The 20,683-nt window shown below is 51.0% G+C and overlaps 1 protein-coding gene across 7 annotated transcripts in view; it reads left to right on the top strand.

Moving 5' to 3' along the window:
- Nucleotides 1–20,683, top strand: part of RPS6KA2 (ribosomal protein S6 kinase A2) — a 386,569-nt gene that overhangs the window by 305,248 nt on the left and 60,638 nt on the right. For all 7 annotated transcript variants that reach the window (XM_079938702.1, XM_079938705.1, XM_079938699.1 and 4 more), the window contains 3 exons: nt 12,721–12,801; nt 15,271–15,350; nt 18,093–18,199. In XM_079938702.1, coding sequence (XP_079794828.1) covers nt 12,721–12,801; nt 15,271–15,350; nt 18,093–18,199 — 268 coding nt within the window. The remainder of the gene's footprint in view (nt 1–12,720; nt 12,802–15,270; nt 15,351–18,092; nt 18,200–20,683) is intronic.

Here is a 20,683-nt window from a genome sequence, read left to right as displayed (position 1 = left end):
AGCAAGACAATTCTTAAAGGATGGGTAAATATTTCTATAGAAAACAGCAATCAAGTTGACACTGTCAGCACAACCCATGAAAGAAAATACAAAAACTGCCCACTTTGGCCAGACTGGAGCCTACATCAGAATCACCTATGTGTGTTTGGGGAAAGTTGTTAAAAATAGATCCCAAGGCCCCCCTTCTGGCCTGCTGGATTGTAGTCTCTTGGGGCAGAGCCTAGAATTTGAGTTTTCTAACAAACTGTCCCAGTAATTCTTCTGTACACAAAAGTTTTGGGTTCTATGAAATAGTTTTGGTTTTATAGTTTATTGTTGACACTGGAGTTTTAAATTCAACAACATAATTTAAACCGTGCTATTTATAGTGAACTTCTTTTATTGTAGCTATAATAATATTTCTAAAATTGTTTGTCGATTGATCGTGGCCAAATAGTCCAAGATCCTCATAATAATATAATTTTAAAGAATTGTTCGTTAAAAGATGTATAGGAAACAAAGCAGGTTTTGACTTTCTATCCCCAACTTTGAATAAAATAATCTCTTCACTAAACAGTAGTTCCATAGCAGTAGAAAATCAAATTAAACATATGTTAGTTCAAGGTCATCGGACTGTCTAAAAAAGTGAACGGCTTCTCTTGTACTGCCTCAGAAGTTAAATAGAGCCACCACATGACGCAACTATTCTAGCCTAGGTATAACCAAGAGAAGCAAAAGCATACATCTACACACAAACGTGTACATGAATGTTCCTAGCAGCACTCGCTAATTCACAGCAGCCAAAAAGTGGAAAAGCCCCAAATATCCATGAACTCGTGGATAAAGTACGGTACATCCGTACAGCGGAATATTACTTGGCAATAAAACGAAATGAAATATTGATGCATGCCACAGCCTGGAGGAGCCTTGAAAACATTACGCTGGGTACAAAGAAGCCAAAGTCTCCCATACTGTGGGCTCCATTTATGTGAAAATCCGGAAGAGGAGAATCCAGAGACGGAAAGCAGCTGAGTGGCTGTCGGGGCCTGGGGCGTTAGGGAGATGGGGTGGCTTAGTGACTACGGGGCTTCTTTGGGGGTGATGCAGATGTTTTCTGATTGACTGTGGTGCTGGTTGCACAGCTCTGAATATTCCAGAAACTATCGAATTGTGCACGTCGGGTGGATTGAGTGGTACATGAATTATATCTCGGTAAAGCTGTTATTTTTAAAATGAACAGCTGGTACGTAACATGGCCATTTGCTAAAACCCACTCTTTCATCCTCAAAGCATGGAGGTTTACTCTCTCAGACACAGAGCGGGCAGCTCCCTGTGGTTGAAGATGAGGCAGGTCGAAGCAGAAGCCATGTCAGCTCATTCTCTGACCAGATTGTTCCTGGTGAGATCCCCCGCCCATCTCACCTTCCATCAGCACATCTGATAACCTCACCAGCACGTGCTCAGTGACCTTAAATTGTCCCCTTTCTCCTCAAGTTGTAACTGTTCCTTCTTTCCCATCAAATACCATCTCACCCTCTCCTGCCCCCAAAGGAGGAAGAGGGAGAAGTGGGAGAGAAATTGGAACCGTGGGGGAACTTGTGTGTTCACCCTGCTCTGGAGGCGTGAGAGAGAGCCAGGAGCTGGGCTGGCGCTGCCCTTGTTCAGCCCGTCCATCGGCCTCAGCCTTGACCTCTTAGCGCGTGTGCAAACACTCATCTCGGTGATCTCAGCTTCCACGGGAACGCAAGTCTCCAAGGTTGTTTATGATCCGATCCAGTGTCCTTGAGAAAGTGCTCCTGATACAAGGTTACATGGATTAGGCGGGATATAAAGCTGTGTTACAGAAGGATAGTGATGTTGTTAAATGCACGCCTGCCTCCACGTGTACAGGTAGGTGCCTGTGTGTGTACGAATACTGAATATATGTCATGCATGTAGGAAATAGGCCAAAACGAAAACACTCACAGGATTATTGGGAGCTTTTATTTTCTTCTCTGTTCTATATTTCAACCTTTTAACAAACATAGAACATGTTTGACTTTGTATAATATAGTTTTTTGTGTCGTATTCCAGAACAATACGCTTGACTATGTAAAATCATTTTTACGTTGTGAGAACGAGCCACATAAGCGTAGAACTTAGAAGCGTGAAGTCAGAAGAATTTCCTACTTCCGAGCGCTCCTCTAAAAGCCAGCTTTGAACCAAACGTTATTTTGTATCATCTACTATTTTAGCTTTTCAAAACGGTCCATCACTAAAGAACAGATTTTTTTCCCCAGACGTGCAATCAGAACTTATTTCCCTAAGAGAAGATATCGAAGATTTACAAAACAGTCCTTTGTGTGAGGTGGTGCTTGGACCCACGATAGGAGGACCAAGGACGTCCAGCACGGAGGCCAGGTCTCTGAGCCACCGGGGGGGCCTTCGGAGCTTTCTAGACCTTCTTTTCTCCTCCCTTGTGGAAGAAGCCAGTTGTTTAGATTTGTTTTGTCTCCAACACCTCTGCATTCTGTTAGCCTGAGAGATTCGAATACTCGTCATTCTCCATCCTCAAAGCATCACCAGTTTTCAGGCTCATTAGTGAATCAGAAGAACGGGTTAGAAAAGAAATGTGGGTGAGAGCGGAGCCCTCCAGGAGTGCAGACCAGGAACTTCAATAGTGAAATTATTTTGAAAAGGGGAAAACGGAGAGGGGGGCAGAGGACCCACGGCAATGACTGCAAACCTCCGGATGGTTTCTCAGAAACGTGATGGCTGTCCTGTGTACAGAAGGGAGCGTCGTCGTCATTTGGCTTCCAAATAACTTGGCAAACGGATAATAGTCTCTGACAGCTCTCCTTTAAATGGGTTTGGAGGGGTCAGGTGCCTGCCCCCGCCTTTCTTTAGAGGTGGCACGCCATTTCTAAGGCAGGTGTCAACGGCTGAAGCAGCTGACAGTGTGACGAGCAGGCAGGCGTGAGCCACCCCCAGCCTGACCCGCAGCCCCCCTCGCGAGCATGGACGGCGCTGCTTGCGCCCCCGTCGCTTAAGGACCCTTTCAGAGTGTTCAGTGTCTCTGATTGACAAAATTCAACACTGAATCATCGCAGGTGACAGTTCTACGTAAGGAATTCCAAACATCATGAATTCCAAAGGGTGACGCCCCACTTTGTGTTGTAGAGGAATTTGGTTTAAAAGACTGTCAGCGTGGGGCTTCCCTGGTGGCGCAGTGGTTGGGAGTCCGCCTGCCGATGCAGGGGACACAGGTTCGTGCCCCGGTCCGGGAAGATCCCACATGCCGCGGAGCGGCTGGGCCCGTGAGCCATGGCCGCTGGGCCTGCGCATCCGGAGCCCGTGCTCCGCAACGGGAGAGGCCACAACAGTGGCCCAGCCGCGTACCGCAAAAAAAAAAAAAAAACCACAAGTCTGATCTCCATCCCCTGTTTAGTGAGCTGGTGAGTGGGGACTGTCACCCACGTTAATAAGGTGGTTCCCAGCTGGGCCACAAGCTGGAATGGCCTGCAGGACTTTCACAAAATGCTGGGGCCACTTCAGGTCAACTCCTCGAACCCCTGGTCTGGATGTGGTCTGGGCATGAGTATCCGGGTGTCTCTATCCGGGTGTCTCTAGGGTATTGCCAGCAAGAGGACCCCGATGCAGTGGCTGGGAGCACAGACACTGGACCCTGGGACCCCATCCGGCTTAGACTCCACTGGCTGTGTCACCTTGGGGAACCTCTCCTGGCCTCTGTTTCCTCCTACTTAAATGAGGTGATGTCAGTAATAGTATCTACCTCACAGCCTTGTTGATGTGAGGATTAGATCCGTCAGTGCACGTGAGGTGCTGCTGGCACAAGGTTCACCGTCAGCTGTATTCATTTCTGGTCGTTTTCTCCATGAAAACTGGCATTGGAGGTGTGTTAGGACTCTTCTGGTCTAGGTTTGGCTTAGGTCTGATTAAGTGGGGGGCAGGGGGCGCGGCGAGGATGAGGGTTGAGCGTTAATTGCCATCTGGTTAGAAAGACTTACGTCTCTGTTCAGCCCTGGTTCCTCCCGCTACGTGAAGAGCCTGTGATCGTGTTAGTTACCAAGGATGCCTGGCACCTGCTGGGGACCACAAACATCACCCCAGGATGGCTCCTTGTGTAGAATTCTCGTTTCAGTGAGGATTGAAACACCGCTCCATGATGTGGAGAGAGCTTCTATGTGAAATATGTCTTCGCAATGAAAACTTTCTGGTAGGACTTCATCTGTGTTCTCATGCCTAACTAATTTTTCAGCCGTTTTCCTTATAAGTCAACTTTCTAAGCCCAAAGGTAATACATGCTCCTTTCTTTGAAGGGAGGAAGTTGTGTCCTGTTGATTCTAAAGGAAGAAAATATTATTCTGGCAAAACCTCTTTGTTTAGTAAGGAACTAATAGACCGTTACGGTCACTTCACGGGTGTTTCTGGCCAGCTGTGTGGGGGTCACTGCCAGAGCCTGGCTGGGAGAGAAGACGCAGATGGTCCCGAATGGTGCTCTCTGAGCCTGTCGGATTGTCCTTTGGAGCCCGGTTTCTGTCACTCCTCTGTCCTTTCTTTAAGTAGAGCTCTGATTCCATCACTCGAATGTCAGCAGATACAGGAGGGAATGCGGGAGCGTGCGGGGTGACCGGGACAGAAGTGCACGGATTACGTTCACGCTGATCACAACGTTTTGAAATAGCCCCTGGTCAGAGTTAGCCTGGCTGGTTTCAAACCTCGGAATGTGGTTTCCAGCACCACTTTATTTCCTCTTCTCTTACACCAAGATGCTTTGTTTGAAAAACACTGACTTAGAAACTAAGCTTCAGTCGGTGCCTTAGTTTGAACAGCTGTTATTTCCATGCTGCTGCATTTATGTCGTTTGAGTCACGTTGGATGATGACAGATTCCTGGAGGGGAGGTTTTAAGTGCCCTTATCCTCATTTTACAAATGAGGAAACTGAGTCACAATGCAGTGAAGCCGCACACTCAGAATCACGTGATTTGGAGGCGGCGGGGTCTCTATCCCGTGTTCCTCCCCTCCCAGGAGGGGGGCACCTGGGACCAGCCGTGCCCCCCACCCCCAGGGCATCATTTCCTCATCAGAAAGCCTCATCCAGCTGTCCCTGGGATATTTACTATTCAGGGGAGCTGTTTTCCCAGTAGATGATCTAGGACAAAAAGTAACATGTAAACATCATCCTTAAGTAATAGCTCTCCGGTTTGTTGTAATACACCGGCTGTGTGCCTTGGCGTCCTTTATGTGTTCATTTCTACCAGAATTGCATTTCTTACATTGTAGAGAAAAAGTAGGAAATAGATTTTTTTTTCACTACTTGCATCTGTAATGCCTGTAAATATGAAAGCATAATGGGCTGAAGGTTTACCCACAGAAGGATTCTCTGGTAAAGAAGTTAGTTAAGTAACCATGTCAGTCTTGGGGTTTTTTTTTTTGCGGTACGCGGGCCTCTCACTGCTGTGGCCTCTCCCGTTGCAGAGCACAGGCTCCGCACACGCAGGCTCAGCGGCCATGGCTCACGGGCCCAGCTGCTCCGCGGCATGTGGGATCTTCCCGGACCGGGGCACGAACCTGAGTCCCCTGCATCGGCAGGCGGACTCTCAACCACTGCGCCACCAGGGAAGCCCCAGTCTTGGTTTAAATAATCTAGTGTAGCAACAAATCTTGGGGAATTGTGCCTGATATGATCATCAATGTGGCTAACGTTTTAATTTTCATCATTCATGGTTTTCTTCCTTTTTTCTCTGAAGTGATGAGCAGTACAAAGTTTTGGTCACCAAATGTTTAGCAACACAGCTTCCCACGGGAGGCCCCTCTTTGCTATGAATTAGACCTTTGAAGGTTCAAAGATATTGTGTGAAGGTGGATTTTTATTCTGCATCCAGGAGACCGCTTGGGATATAACTGCAGACCTGGCAGGTTTTTGTGGACAGAGGCAGGAGGCAGTAAGCATGGTCACTCAGCCGGGCAGAGCCTGAGTTCTTCACCAGCCTGGTGTCCGGCTCCAGTTAAAAGGCTCAGGCCTCCCCGTGACCGCGGCCACCTGCAGAGGCACGGCTGCGTGCAGCGCGTGCGGTCCCGCGCCCCACGGTCCCTGAGGGATGTCGCAGCCCCGTCCACAGCGACCCCGGGCTTTTCTAAGGTGTACCTCCTACCTGGCCATCTCTCATCTTCACCGTGACTGATAGGACTTGTTTTTATCTTACGCTTCATTTTCTTTTCAAATACAGTCTCTATATAGTAGAATATAGTGTAATGTAACGTAATGTAACATGATATATGATGTAGTGTAAAAGTAATGTGTATTGATGGAGGTCATTTAAAAACAGGCAAATACAGGCAATGATGTCCAACTCTAGCGAGAGGATTTTGGTTCCAGCCTCGCTGCAGGTGGAGCTCTCCTAGTAAACCCATCCTCCGAAGTAGGTTAATTATTCTTACCAGGGGTTCTTATGCAGCTTGCAGTTGCCACGCACTTCAAGATCGGTTTCATGAGCATTTCCCGACTGGCTCTAGGAGATCGTAGGGACCATTTTTCTGAGAGTTGTGGTGACTCGCAGAGGGTGGGGATGCAGGAACTCCCAGGAGGCCTCAAGGCTCAAATCCGCGCGGGGCGCCAAGCCGTCGGCTGGCCGGCAAAAGGCACCTGCGTGCATTGTGGTTTGTCGCTTGCCAGAGACTTCGAAGGGCTACAGATGTTGAGACCTTTTGTTAGGGCACAAGGGGCATTAGCCAACTTTTTAACTCCACAAGTCCAGAACAGGCCACGTGGTTGAGGAAAGAAAATGAACAGGGTAGCATGTCCTGCACCTTCAGTTCCACAGGAGCACCTGGGAGCAGGTGCCCCTGAAGTTGTCTGATGGAGAGGGGGCGTGGAAGCCTTGGGGACGTGGGCCTGATCCGAAAAATGGGGGGGGGGTTCCAGAAAGCAGCTCTGGTTTTGTGTTGTGTGTCACGTCCAGCAGGGTAATCCCACAGTGGGCTTCATCCTCTACTTTCCTGGGAAGGAAACTGTGCCCTTCAGGTAGGACGAATTTACAGGCGCTCCCGCCTTCATGTCAGCCCCAGGGGCAGCCCCGGGCCCGGAAGGCTGAAGGACGCGGGAAGGTCACAGCCGGCACCTGGAGCTGCAGGTTACCGTACAGAGCAAAGCAGCCATGGAAAGCACGTCACTCTAATCCTTCGCATTGCGGGTCAGCCACAAGTACAGGGTTGATGTGAAGTATAACAGATGTTAATTTATCACCGATGTCTACGGTTTATTAGTGAATCTCAGAATAGTCTAGGACATCTGGGTTTTTCCATCTATACGGTCAAGCCCCGCTCGATTCCAGACTCACATGTCTCATGCCAGAGAGTAAATATCACGGGGAGGCAGTGGCCTGGCCCCAGACCCTGCGCCGGTCCAGAACACCCAGCGGCAGGTTACTGGGGACGTTTTGCCTCAGGCTGGCGTGTCTCACCATTTCTGTAACTCGTTGGCACGGCAGCAATGGAAGGATGTAGGAAGCATCTCTCTGGGCTTTTTTTTTTTTTATGCATCTGAGTCTTGGGACTCAAAATCCCTTGGAATCCTTAGCCTCCAGAGGCAGCTTGAGGTGCTCAGCGTCAGAAGTGAAGCACTTGCTCTCGCGTCGGTTTTCTTTCTTGGAGGAGGGACCGCTCTGCAGCTGCCCGTCAGATGGCTGAGGCACCGTTCAGGGCCTTTCCCTCCATCCCTGGTGGCCCGAGTGACTGCCACCACCCAGAGCGGGCGGTGGTGAGGTCGGGTGCCGGTTCAGCCTGGCAAAGCGAGAACTCGCAGGCCCGGAGATGCCCAGTCACCTTTGCAGAGCTGGCCTCACGCCTGCTGTTCCACATCTGAAGGGCATTGCCTGCGTGACAGCTGTCCTTCCGCATCGTGTTAGCTTGGCCCCGGTCACTTCCCCCGTGGGCCATCTGCAGTGATAAAATCCTGCCCCTGCATGAACACAGCCTTTCCCTTTTCCTGCCACCTTGGACCCAGTGTGCTTGTGTTTCAGCAGTTTATGCGCCGGGGGTCAGTCTTACCAAACATGGTTGTGAAAACATCTTCCCCAAACCGATGTGTCTTATCTGTGCTCCATTAGGTTCACTGTTGGGGCTGGAGTCTTGGTTTCTCTTTCTCCTCTGTTACTTTAGACAGAATAAGAGTGTTTAGATAGTGTGTGCACTTAGGCTCCTGGCCCTTTTTCTGTTTGTTTCAGATAATCTCTGAATTTTTTGTCCGCCTTTTAATTTTATGGCCTTTTGGATGGGAAATCTGTTTGGTAACTCAGTCTATCACTCTCTCCTGTGTTATTTCTTCCATTGCTTTTATTTAAAAAAAAGATTCCCACCCAGACATCAGATGAGTGTTCATCTTTGTTACCATTTTTACAGCTTGTTTTTTTTAACACTTACCTCTTTAATCGATCTTGGATTTATTGTTGTGTAAGATGTAGGGAAGAAATATATATTTATTTTACCCCTATAACCGGACAGCCCCTTGGAAATTTGAATGTAAGCATCTTTTTCTAATTTTGTCACCAGGTTTATTATGGCCTTTGCTTTCCATTACAAATACTATCTTCAGATATGTAAGTAACACTAAGCAGTGTTCCTCATTCCAAAGAGGTCTGAACTCAGTGATAATAACATCAATCCCATTTAGAGGATTTTTAGATTTTCTTAACCAAAGTCAAAGAGTGAGCTTTGCAAGGAGATGGCAAGACGGGGGTAGGAACACAGTGTTCCGGTCCTCTGCCAGCTGCTTCACCAGCTGGGAGTGGGCCAGGGCTTCTCCCCAGAGGAGGACGTGCCTGGGGGTGGCAGTACATGGGGGTGACAGAAGACTGTCTCCCACCGGCTCCGCTCCCTGAGGCAAAGGACGCAGGAGGCTGAGATGCGTCGGATGAGGTCCCCACCGTGAGGAGCCCATGGGGCCGCACAGCAGCTGCTCAGAGAGCCGCCTTGTCAGCCAGGGTTGGGAGGGGCGGCCCCAGGCCCCCGTCACTGACGCATCCCCCCTTCCTTCCTGTGACCCTGTCCCACCCAAGGTCTCCTTCTCAGCCTGTGCACGTGTTTGGAGAGACGTCTTTCGGATCCCACCGCTTACGTGGGACCCCTTTCCTCCTTCAGGGTCCTTAGCTGGCGTCCTCGCGTCTTGTATTGAATGACTGGGTTTCAGCTTTTGCTTCTGTTGACTCTCCTGAGCCCCTTCTCTGCTGTTCTCCCTGGCAGAGCCACTGGAACCTGTAACTCGGGATAGACAGGAAATGGAGAGATTCCTTGTGCCGTCTGCCTGGGAACTGTCTGCTCCTGCCCCCTTTGTGCATTCTCCTAAGTGGCGGCCGTGCTGCGGTGTCCACGGCAAGAACGACCAAGGGAGGAGCTTGTGTTGGGCACGTGTCCTGACGGAGCCGCACGGATGCTGCCATACACCTTCTCTCTGTAGCTGCAGTCGTGTTCAATAACAGACCGTCTTATTTTTACCTGTACCCGAAACTACTTTTTTAAAGAATGAGTCGATGAAATGTGTTTTAATTAAGAAGCATATCAAAACTTCTTAAAACCACACCAAAAAAAGCCACCCAGAGACACCGACCTCTCCTCGGGTCTTGCCCAGCGACCCCATCACACACCCGGTGTCTCGCCTCCCTCCAGAGGGGTGGACGCGGTCATGGCTGCGTCCCCAGCGGAGGAGCTGCTGCCCTCCCGGGGCCCCTGAAGGTGGCACCCATGGAGACTTCCCCGGGCCCCCGGCCCCCGCTCCCCCGGGCACACAGCCCTCGGGAGGCTCCCCTGCCTCCTTCTTCACACTGTGGCCCCCAGACTCCCACTTGCTGGGGCAGCTCTGCGTCCTGTGTGCTGGCGCTCGGCCCTTCCAGCGTCTCAGGGCGATTCGGGGCCACTGCGGTCATAGGGGTCTGTATCGGACCGGGCACAGCCAAGCATCAGAGCAGAGAGAAAGATGAGGGACAAGCCCTTGCCTCTTATCATGCAGTGAAGCCGACTCCACGTACTAGGCAGCGAAGTGACCCCAGCGCAGGTGTGGCCTGGGCTGTGGGAGCAGCACCGTCATGCTCACATGCTACCCGTTGGTCTTGCCGTGACCCCGTGAGGCAGGTACCATCGTCACCCCAGGTTACAGACGAGGAAGCTGATCGGAGCCACCCGTGCGCTGGGAGAGACGGGGCCCGGCTGTGTGTGCTCCAGGCCGCGGGCCCCAGGCTCTCAGCCACAGATCCCCCGGGAGGGCGAGCGGCCAGGGCGCCAAAGCAGAGGTGGACCCCAGGGATCCTGAGCTCCTGAGTGTGAGAGAGGAAACCGGTCGTGGAGCAAAACGCAGGAGACTGTCCTGGGGCCCAGGGACAGGAAGGACTTCTGTTCTCTTTAATTGTGGTCAAATATGCGTAATAGGATATCCATCATTTTAAGCATCTGTAAGTGGTGTTAGATACATCTGCAGCACTGTGTAACATCCCCGCTGTCTCTACCCCAGACTTACCATCCCAGGCAGAAGCTCTGTGCCCGTTAAACAATTCCCCGCTTCCCTCCTCCAGCCCCTGGCACCTACCCTTCTGCTTTCTGTCTCTATGAATTTGACTTCTCCAGGACCTCGTATAAGTAGAATTATATGGTATTCGTCCTTTTCTGTCTGGCTTACTGTGCTTGGCGTAGTGTTTCTAAGGTTTAGCCCTGCTGTGGTGCGTGTCAGGGTTTTATTTTTAGGGCTGAGTGATAGTTCATGGCATGGACAGACTCCCTTTTGCTTACTCAGGCGTCCATCAGTGGACCCTTGGGTTGCTGCCGTATTTTTGCTGTTGTGAATAATACTGCTGTAAATGCGGGTGTCCAGCATCTGCTGGAATCCCTGTTCTCAGTTCTTTGGGGATGGAATTGCTGCGTCATATGGTATTTCTGTGTTTTCTACAGTGGCTGCACCATTTGACATTCCCACCAACTTCACATCCTCACTCACGCTTGTTATTTTCCATTTTTTGTGGTTTTTTTTTTTTTTATTATTATAGCCATCCTTTGGGAAGGACTTTTTTTTTTTTTTTTTTTTTTTTTTTTTTTTTTGCGGTACACGGGTCTCTCACTGTTGTGGCCTCTCCCGTTGCGGAGCACAGGCTCCGGACGTGCAGGCTCAGCGACCATGGCTCACGGGCCCAGCCGCTCCGCGGCATGTGGGATCTTCCCAGACCGGGGCACAAACCCGCGTCCCCTGCATCGGCAGGCGGACTCTCAACCACTGCGCCACCAGGGAAGCCCATGGGAAGGACTTTTTAAATAAAACTTTAAAAGTACATAAGACCAAAGTATAACAACTTAAATACCTGGTCCATACGGTGATATTCATCATGCTTGTCACGCTTAGAAATATTTGAGGAAAGTTTCTGCCTTCACACACGCGGGGCTGTAGGACGTCACTTGGACATTGCCCTGGGTGTACCAATTTGCTTGTGGAATCTTGGAGTTGTTCTTATTCTCAAGTGGTGATTTTGTTTGTTTTTTTGTTTATTTTTTCCTCAAAACGAATCCCATCTGTATGCCCAGATGGCTAAACTTTAGGCAATGTCAGCACTGAAAAGAATAATATTGTAATTGGTTATAACACACTCATTTTTTTAAAAATTCCATAATCCATAGTTATCCTCAGGAAGAGGAAGAGAAGGGATTTTCCTCTTGATTTCTAGTCCCATCAGAAATGAGAATGTTGCCATTTTGTAACCCTAAATGACTCAAGCATCCTTGATCCATATAAGCAAGGATCATGTACGTAAGCTAACGGATGAAGGATTGTAAGGGAACCCACAGGTCATTCCCTACCAAAATATCACCCCTCGCATTACTTGTTACTTACAAGGGGATGTACACATCTTTGCAGTGAGAGGCTGATGACTTGCCACCTTGACCCAATGGAATGTAGCATCACTGAGCAAGGGTAACGCGGCACCCCTCCCCCCATCTGCTGCACCTTGAGGCCTGCAGCATCACCCGGGAGGTATTTTTGCCAAAAATGTTTAGCCTCAACCTTATAAAGCCTCCAGACCTAACCTCGGTTTATAATAAATATAGGAGTTAGAGCAACCAGTAAAGAAACAATCAGACACACGTAGGAACAATCTACAAGAAAACTGACCTGGACTTAACCAAAAAGCCCACAAAAAGCACAGGGGAAAAAGAAGATGCAGGACCATTGTATTCTAGAAGCAAAAGGAATAAGGAAATACAACAACCAGATCTAACATGAGAACCTTGACCGAATCCGAGGTTGGAAAAAATAACAGCTATAAATGACATGGCAGGGCGGGCAGGATTGGAATATGGATCAGATATTAGATGATGTTGTGGAGTGATGGCGAATGTTCTGCAGGGCGACCGTCGTGTTAGGGTTATGTAAGAGATTACCCTGTTCTTAGGGAATGCCGCGTGTAAAGGCACCTTGGCGTTGAATGTCACGGTGTCGACAAGTTATTGTCAGATTGTGGCTAAAATGTGTGCATGTGTGCGGGAGATAGAGAGAGGGGGAGATAGAGAGAGGGGGAGAGAAAATATCGAAATGCAAGCAGCTGTTGAATCTAGGTGGAGGACTTAGGGGTGGTCATTCAACCTACTCTTTCAACTTTTGTATATGTTTGAAAAGTTGGTAACAAAAATCGGGGGAAATTATTTATATCTGATGTCTTGTGGTTCACATCCTGCCTTTGAAAGCCTTCGATTTTTCTGTCTTGCAGTTCGGGACCGAGTCAGATCGAAGATGGAGAGAGACATTTTGGCAGAAGTGAATCACCCTTTCATCGTAAAGCTTCATTACGGTAAAGGGAGGAAAAACAATTCCCTACTGTTGAGAGGACCTAGACCAACCCTCCCCCAAATCAGAGGAAATCGGCGTAGATTCCTTGTCTCAGCCTCCGGCCCTGTCTGGGGTGCAGCTCTCTCCCCCCCGGATTCCTGAGCCTCAGATTCTCCTTCTCTGGGGGAGGAAGATGCCCTGTTTTCATCTCGAAAAACCGAATCTGGGGGAGCAAGAGGTTACCCTTAATTAAATCATCATCATGGAGAAAGTGGTTTTAAAAAAAAAGGTCTCGACCTAGGTGGGGTGAATCTATGACATATTTTTGTGTTGTTTCAGAGTAGAGTGCCTATGACCCCATAGTTTCTTTAGACCAGAATGGTAACATCTCCTGCACTTTAAGTAAAGACGATATTTTAGGCATTTGAGAGACGGTAGCGCTTTGAGCCTCAGAACGGCCCTGCAAGGTAGGCTATTGTTTCCAGTTTTCAGAAGAGAAAACTGAGACTCAGACGGAATCATTCTGATTTCTGAGGCCACGTATCTGCGACGCCACACAAGCCTTCTTCATTTGCTCTCTGCCTTTTTATCTCCTCGGAGAAGCAGTAAGTGAAACCTTCAAATGAAAAATAATGAGGTGGTGGCGCCAGAGTCATGGCAGACCGCATCACAGCTTTGTGCCCTAATCGAGTAATTAGTGTGGGCGAAGCGCTGGGCAGAACAACGACAAATCCCGTACCTGGTTGGTACAGGGGCTCGGGGGCGGGCAGGGTTGTAGGAGACTGTCCGTGACTTTTACCGACGTCGGGAGTGACGGCATGAACACACGCAAAGCCAGGAGGACAGGGCTCCTTGCTCGTGAACTTCTGAGATTCCTAAGACGACAGTTTAGAAAGTCCTGTTTGGAAAGCACATGGCCTCTCCTTTCAGAAATAATAAGAGCCAACATGGATGTGACCTTGCGGGCAGCTGCGTGGTGACCGGATCCCTCGGGCCACGGGCAGGTGCCCTTAGATCCCAACGGTGGCGGCAGGCTGACCCCCCTTTATCACACGGCCGCCTCAGCGCTGCTGATTCGCTGGTGTCAGATCCGATCCAGGTGTCGTTTCAGTTGGTTTCCCAGGTGTTTTTCTGAAGAAGTTGAGAACTGGGGTCTTGAAGAGATTTTTAAAGGCATCCTCCACGTTACCTCTGTGATTGATCAAAAGATACTTGTCGGGCTTCCCTGGTGGCGTAGTGGTTGAGAGTCTGCCTGCCGATGCAGGGGACACGGGTTCGTGCCCCGGTCCAGGAAGATCCCACATGCCGCGGAGCAGCTGGGCCCTTGAGCCATGGCCTCTGAGCCTGCGCATCCGGAGCCTGTGCTCCGCAACGGGAGAGGCCACAACAGTGAGAGGTCCGCGTACAGGGAAAAAAAAAAAAGATACCTGTCCTCTATCTGCCCGTCAAGCCCTAGGACAGGGCATTCATCCACGCTGCAGTTTACACAGTTCTGACAACGGGGTTTCTAGTTATAGGCTTTATGTTTCTAAAACCCCAACATTTATAATGCTTCTGGCATTGACTTTTAGAAAATGAAAAGTTCCCAAGTGTGTGGGGATGTCAGCACCCCTTCCAGCCATGCTTCCTTTGTGTGTAGAACAGATGCCACGTGCCAGGCCAGCGGGAACGTTGAACTGACCATCCAGTAGCCACGGTGGTTAGTTTCTCTTGAGCCTCACGCGCATGCACCGTCCCCCCCTTTGACCAAGGCGTGCCCTTGCTAGTGGCAGGCGGCAGCTGAACCGTGAACTCCGTGCCCATAACTGTGGCCCTCAGGGACCAAACTGAGAGCACACGAGCGCTGCTGCCACCAGGTACAGGTAGCTGGGCCGACCCGTCCCCAGCGCAGCCGTAAAAGAAGGAGCAGATGGTGGATATCCTTGAGCCCTGAATTGTACCGAACACAACTCCATAGGAAGGGGAGGGGACTCGTCCCAAACGCTCACTACGATCGCCCTGCTCCTTACCAGACACCTGCCAGCAAAGCCAAGTCTCTAAGAAGACAGGTTGTGCCCAAAGCCGCGCGTCAGTAGTGGTGATGAGAGCAAGTGGAACCTACACGTACTTTTCTCCATGTGTCTTTCAGTCCCTTTGTGATTAAAAAAAAGGCAGGAAGAAGGAGAGAGGGAGGGAAGGAAGGAAGGAAGGAGGCGGGGAAGGGGTGGGGAAGGCGTGGGGAGAGGAGGAGAAATAACCTCCAGACCATGAGTAAAAGTGAGAGACGGAGCTCATCGCCGCCCACTCCCTTCCCCAAGTCCTGCCTCTCCGCTGTGCGGTCTCCAGCCCGGCCCCAGTCCTGTTTCTGAAATGACCCAGGGTTACAGGCTACACAGTATTGTTTGAGCCAACGAGAGACGGGCTTTTTGCACTCAGAGCCTGGGCCCAGGGGAATGATGTCCACCGCAGGGGACCGTGACGCCGAAATGCTCTCAACTCTCTCCTTCCGCAGCCTTCCAGACGGAGGGAAAACTCTATCTGATTCTGGACTTCCTGCGCGGAGGAGACCTCTTCACCAGGCTCTCCAAAGAGGTACACGGAGTGCAGGCTGTGGGTTTCTGCCTAGAATTCGAGGGACAGGAGAGCAGGGGGCGGGGTGTGTGTGTGTACGTGCGTGTGTGTGTGGTGTGTGTGCAAGGGAATGTGTGAACGTGCGTGTACATGCACGCACGTGTGTGTGGTGGGTGGCGTGTGTAAGTGTGTGTGTGGTGTGTGTACGTATTTGGTGTGAGGGTATATGGCGTGTGGTGTGTGCGCGTGTTTTAAAGATGTCTCACGAGTCACACAGAGAAGAAATCTGTTGTCCTCGAAAGATCTTAAGAAAACGGACTCTTCCCAAGACCCCCGTGGAGCTCTAGAACCTTCCCTGTGTAGAGCAGATGGAAACTTGATTTATGTTACGTAGGGAAGACTTTATTTCACAACGTTTCCCTTTCCACTGTAGGAAGACGCTATTAACACGCTGACCACGCATCCTGGGAGGGGCGTCGGGAGTGTCTAATTAGGGCTTCACCCATGAGCGCTCCGCGCCCCCCAGGGCTTGTCCTTGACCCCCACTACCTGACTTAGGAGCTTTCCGGGATGTCTTGCAGCGCAACGTGAAAGCTCTCTGCCCCCTGCGCACCCTGCTCGAGGCAGCGATAATGCCAGGCTTTTAATCCTGTTGATTCTGTGCAGTTTCCTTTATACAGAAGAGCATGATGAAGGTGACAGCGTGTTGACACGATGCACAGAACAGGTTCCCGGCCCTTCTGACGCAACCTCACCCGGCACCGGGGTTCTTCCTGGGCTGTAACAGGGGGTTCGGGCTGGCCTCCCCCTTTCCTCACTGCCCACTTTTACAGCAGGAGATCCCTCCATCCGAAGTGCTGTCAGTCAAGGTGAAGCGGCAGTGGGCTCGCCGAGACCTCGGGCTGCTCTCTCCCTCTGTTTCCTGCCGGTCCCTCGGGCAGTGGCACAATGGATGTATTGGACGCTTGGCGATGCAGGTTGAAAGCACGGGCTGGAGGATTCAGATCCAAGTTCTCCAAAGCCCTTTGGGTCAGGTCTCTGGTCCCTTAACCTGCCCCACAGCTGAGCTCACGTTTCCAAAGACGGCGAATCACTGACCTCGGCCAGTTTCTCATCTGATGCCTCGTGATTTGCTCCCTTCCCAGCCCGGCCGAAGGAAGTCAGGCCACTGGGGGTTGGTCTGTCCAGCATCCAGGGTGACACACCCTGTTGTTGGGCTTCTTGACCAAAAAGGCAACACGCAGGGTACCCATAGGACCCTTTATTTCAGAGTAGAAGTGAAGTTGTCCAGCCTGGGCTCAAGAGGGTCTCAGTTCACAGAAACACAGGAAATGAATGATACCCTAACCCTAACCCTATGAAAAAAAGTACTTCCCTTCCATCCTCTTCACCGAGTCCACTAGACAACATCCTTGTGTGTGTCGGTCTCCGTACTGACTGCCTTCAAGAGCTCACATCCAGGGGTGTTTCATTCCCATAGAGAAACCCTTTGTCATTTGCACTTGGAGGCCACGCAGATCTGTGCCCTAAGAGCGGCCAAGGAGAGTCATACGGCCGCCCCTGAGCACTGAGCTGTAGATGTGCCTGTGTGGTTATGGACAGAGATGGAGAAAGTCGGGCCAAAGAGAATTCGACAGCCGGCAGGATCTCCCACAGGGAACTCCTTCTCACAGGGAAGCCCACTGAGTATGCTAACCAATGTAGAAGAGAAATACCAACCAGGAAAGGTGCCGGCCGAGTGTGGAAGGCAGAACAGGAGATTCCAGAGGCCAGAGGGGCAACGAGGGCTGGTGGTGCCCAAATGTCATCCAGGACTTGGGGTGCGCGTCCTCCCCACTGGGAGGCATCCCTTTTGTGAGATGGATGTGCTCCGCCGTCATTAGCCTGATGTAGTCACTGTTCAATTCCCCAAATTGCCCTTATCCTGAGCTTTCCAGGCAACCTTCTGATCATGTATTGATTTTTCACGCGTCTGCCTTCAGAGAGAATTCAGTCATGACATGGGTTTCTAGTCTCTGTGACATTCATTTCTCATGGTGCGGGTAAAGAATGGTTTCTGATACCATCTGGCTTGCTGGTAAGGTGACTACCAAATTACATGCGGTTCTCACAACCGCAGGGACAGGGAAGCAGTAGGAGACAATGACCTTGAGGTGTGCTGGGCGCCATGGCCTCGTGTGTGTTTTAGCTAGACCAGCGTCCCTCTCCCAGCAGCCTCTCCGGCAAGGGGCGCCCACCGATGCTCCACGGGCGGGTCGTATTTGGTGGGACTCGTCCCGCTTTGGGGAGACGGCAGTTCCTAGTTTGCATAAACCCAAAAGGGGGGAAGAGGTGAACTTGAAGGGAGGAGGGATGAAATTTGAGACATATTTTCAGTAAATCCTTCAGGCCTGTTTGTAATCAGACCTTCACAGTGTGGTTTAGTTTTTTGTATTAAAGTGTTACATTAGAAGCACATATATTAAAACATAAACCCAGAAACACACTCCAGAGCTGCATGGTTTGTGGGGCAGGAAAGGTCGGCGGAGGAAACTCTGCCCGGGGCTCCGCCCAGAAGGCGGAGCGGCTGTGTGAGGAGCGCCCCCTCCCCTTCACTGGTCCTAAAACTTTGCTGAGAACTCATGTTTCCACTGTAGGAGTTGGAAGAGCCTTGTCTGGGGGCCGCGGTCTGCAGAGCGGAGCGGAGTCTTCGTGGGGCTGAGTGCCTGTCTTTAAAGCCAGCAGCCACAGAGCAGGCTGAAGTCTTGTTCTCTCTCCTGCCAGGTGATGTTCACGGAGGAGGATGTCAAGTTCTACCTGGCTGAGCTGGCCTTGGCTTTGGACCACCTGCACAGCCTGGGCATCATCTACAGAGACCTGAAGCCAGAAAAGTGAGTGAGGACAAGGCAGGGCAGGGCCCTCTTGCCTCCCAGGTCGCCTCGTCCCTGTACTTAATTCCCCAGGGAGGGCATAGCCTGGGGACATTCCGGTGCTAGCGCCCCACAGGCAGGGATTCCACCTGCCCGCCCCTGGAAAGGTGCCCAGACGTAGGTGTGGCTTGTGCTGGTTTGTGTGGGATGGTCCCAGCCCATTCTCACCTGACCCTCGTAACACCCTCCAAGGGAGGCAGGGCCGGGCCTGCATCCCTGTGGTCCAGGGGAGGCTGGGCAGGTAGTGGAGGCTGGGCAGGTGGAGAGGCTGGGCAGGTAGAGGAGGCTGGGCAGGTAGTGGAGGCTGGGCAGGTAGAGGAGGCTGGGCAGGTAGAGGAGGCTGGGCAGGTGGAGAGGCTGGGCAGGTAGAGGAGACTGAGCAGGTAGAGGAGGCTGGGCAGGTGGAGAGGCTGGGCAGGTAGAGGAGGCTGGGCAGGTGGAGAGGCTGGGCAGGTAGAGGAGGCTGGGCAGGTAGGCAGCCCACCATTCCTCCTCCCACAGCCCCTGCCCTCCCTCCTTAGGTGGGACCCATCCTGCACTGGGAATGTCTCACACGCCACCCCCTCACTAGTGTGTGTCTTCTGTGCCGGTCTCTTCCCCATCTCCACCTCCACCTTGGAAAGCCCTTTCAGCTGTCTCGACAGGCCCATTTCTAGGTGACGAGTCAGATGAGCCTTTCTGAGTTTTTCTAAAAGACAGTGGCACCAGATTCCCAGCCCAAATTCTAATAAGATTTGTGTATCTTTGGCAATGATCATCTGTAATACTATTTCTAGGATATTTTGCTAATCCAGTCTAAATCTTTTTTTAAAGTCCCTCCAGATAATAATGTTCTTACTTCAGGTTCTTTTTCTGCTGTTTTCTGTGTAGAGCTGCACAGACTAGGAGGATCCACTTGAAAAGGAAGGATCTAGCAGATGCTGTTTTAAGTTCATTTGGTTGACCTGACAGTGGTCCCTGCCGCGAAGTTGATGATTTTCTCCCTCTGGCCTGTGACGTGGTTGATAACGGCCCCCTGTCCCCCTATAGACTGAGGTCCATGCCTGTCCCTGGATATGTGGGGCCTGGTGGGACCCCAAGGCTTGGAGCACAAGGCAGCCCAGGCCCTGAGGGCACAGGAAGTAGATCCCAGCCCTTGTTCCTGGTCCCTTCTTCACCTGCAGGGAACTGAGAAAAATGCAAACTCTGCTCTGAGAAGTGGCAGTCGTTTAAGGGAAACGCCTGGGTTTGCCTAGAGACCAGGAACGTTGTGTACGTCCCTGATGCAAAGCGTATTTGCCTGTGACCAGAGGGAAGTGCTCCCCATGCACGGCATCAGCCTAACCACCAGCTGGGTACAGCCTCACTGGCTGCACGTGTAAATGATGTTTAAATAACCGTGAAAGGCTCTCTCCTGAGTATCCCCGTAAGAGCCGTGTCCTGCAAACTCAGCCTCGCCCTCGGAAAACAGGCACTGAGGCCGCTGTCACAGCCAGCTCTGCCGACCTGCTCCCCTCCGCTGTGAGCTCTGCCCCATGAAGGCAGCACCCCGATTCTCCCTCTAGTTAAAGGTCAAAGGGATCTTTATAGCTAAAAATAGTAATGTGGAATTGCAGGATTGAAGAGAAAGGATTTTGTTTCCATTAGAATTAGTAGGGAGTTAATCATGAAAGTTGCTCACTTCTGGGCAAAGATTAAGTATAACTGAAAAGCAAAGATAAGAACATTCGCTTCTTTCATTATAAATTGTCATCTTAATTATACACTGTGACTTTTCCCTTCCCATTTCCATAAAACAGTAGGTATGATTTTTATTCCCATGGCAGCGTTTTAAAAATTGTGGTAAGATAAACATGACATAAAATTTACCACCTTGACTATTTTCAAGTGCACAGTTCAGTCGTGTTAAGAGCATTCACACCATCTGTGCGATCATCTCCACCATCCATCTTCCAGACTTCTTTCATCCTGCAAAACTGACGCCCTGTCCCCATGATACCCCACCGCCCTCCCCCAGCCCCCGGCACCCTCCCTTCTGTTTTCTGCCTCTGTGGATCTCACTGCTCCGGGGACCGCACGTAAGGGGGGTCACACAGTATTTGTCCTTTTGTGGCTGGCTTATTGCCCTCGGCGTGATGTCCTTGAGGTCCATCCATGTGGTAGCCTGTGTCAGAACTTCCTTCCTTTCCCACATGTTTAACGTACCACATACTAATCCTCACAGCCCACGTCCTGGTCTCTTTAGATCCGGGCTGGTGCCTCCCAGGAGCTGGTGGAACAGAGTTTAATTACAGCAAAGAAAGAAACAGGGCAAGCCAGGAGCCCTGGGGGCCTGTGGGCTGATGGGCTGGAGAAGGGCCTCGTGGAAGGCTCGCCTGCGTCCATCCCCTCAGACGTTCCCTCCGCCCTCCCGTGGGCGTCAGCCTCGCCGTACTGCAGAGAGCTGGGAGGAACAGGACAGAGCTC

The sequence above is a fragment of the Stenella coeruleoalba genome (assembly GCF_951394435.1).
Source record: "Stenella coeruleoalba genome assembly, chromosome: 12".
NCBI classification, from domain to species: Eukaryota; Metazoa; Chordata; class Mammalia; order Artiodactyla; family Delphinidae; genus Stenella; species Stenella coeruleoalba.
This window is presented reverse-complemented; position numbering and strand designations above follow the sequence as displayed.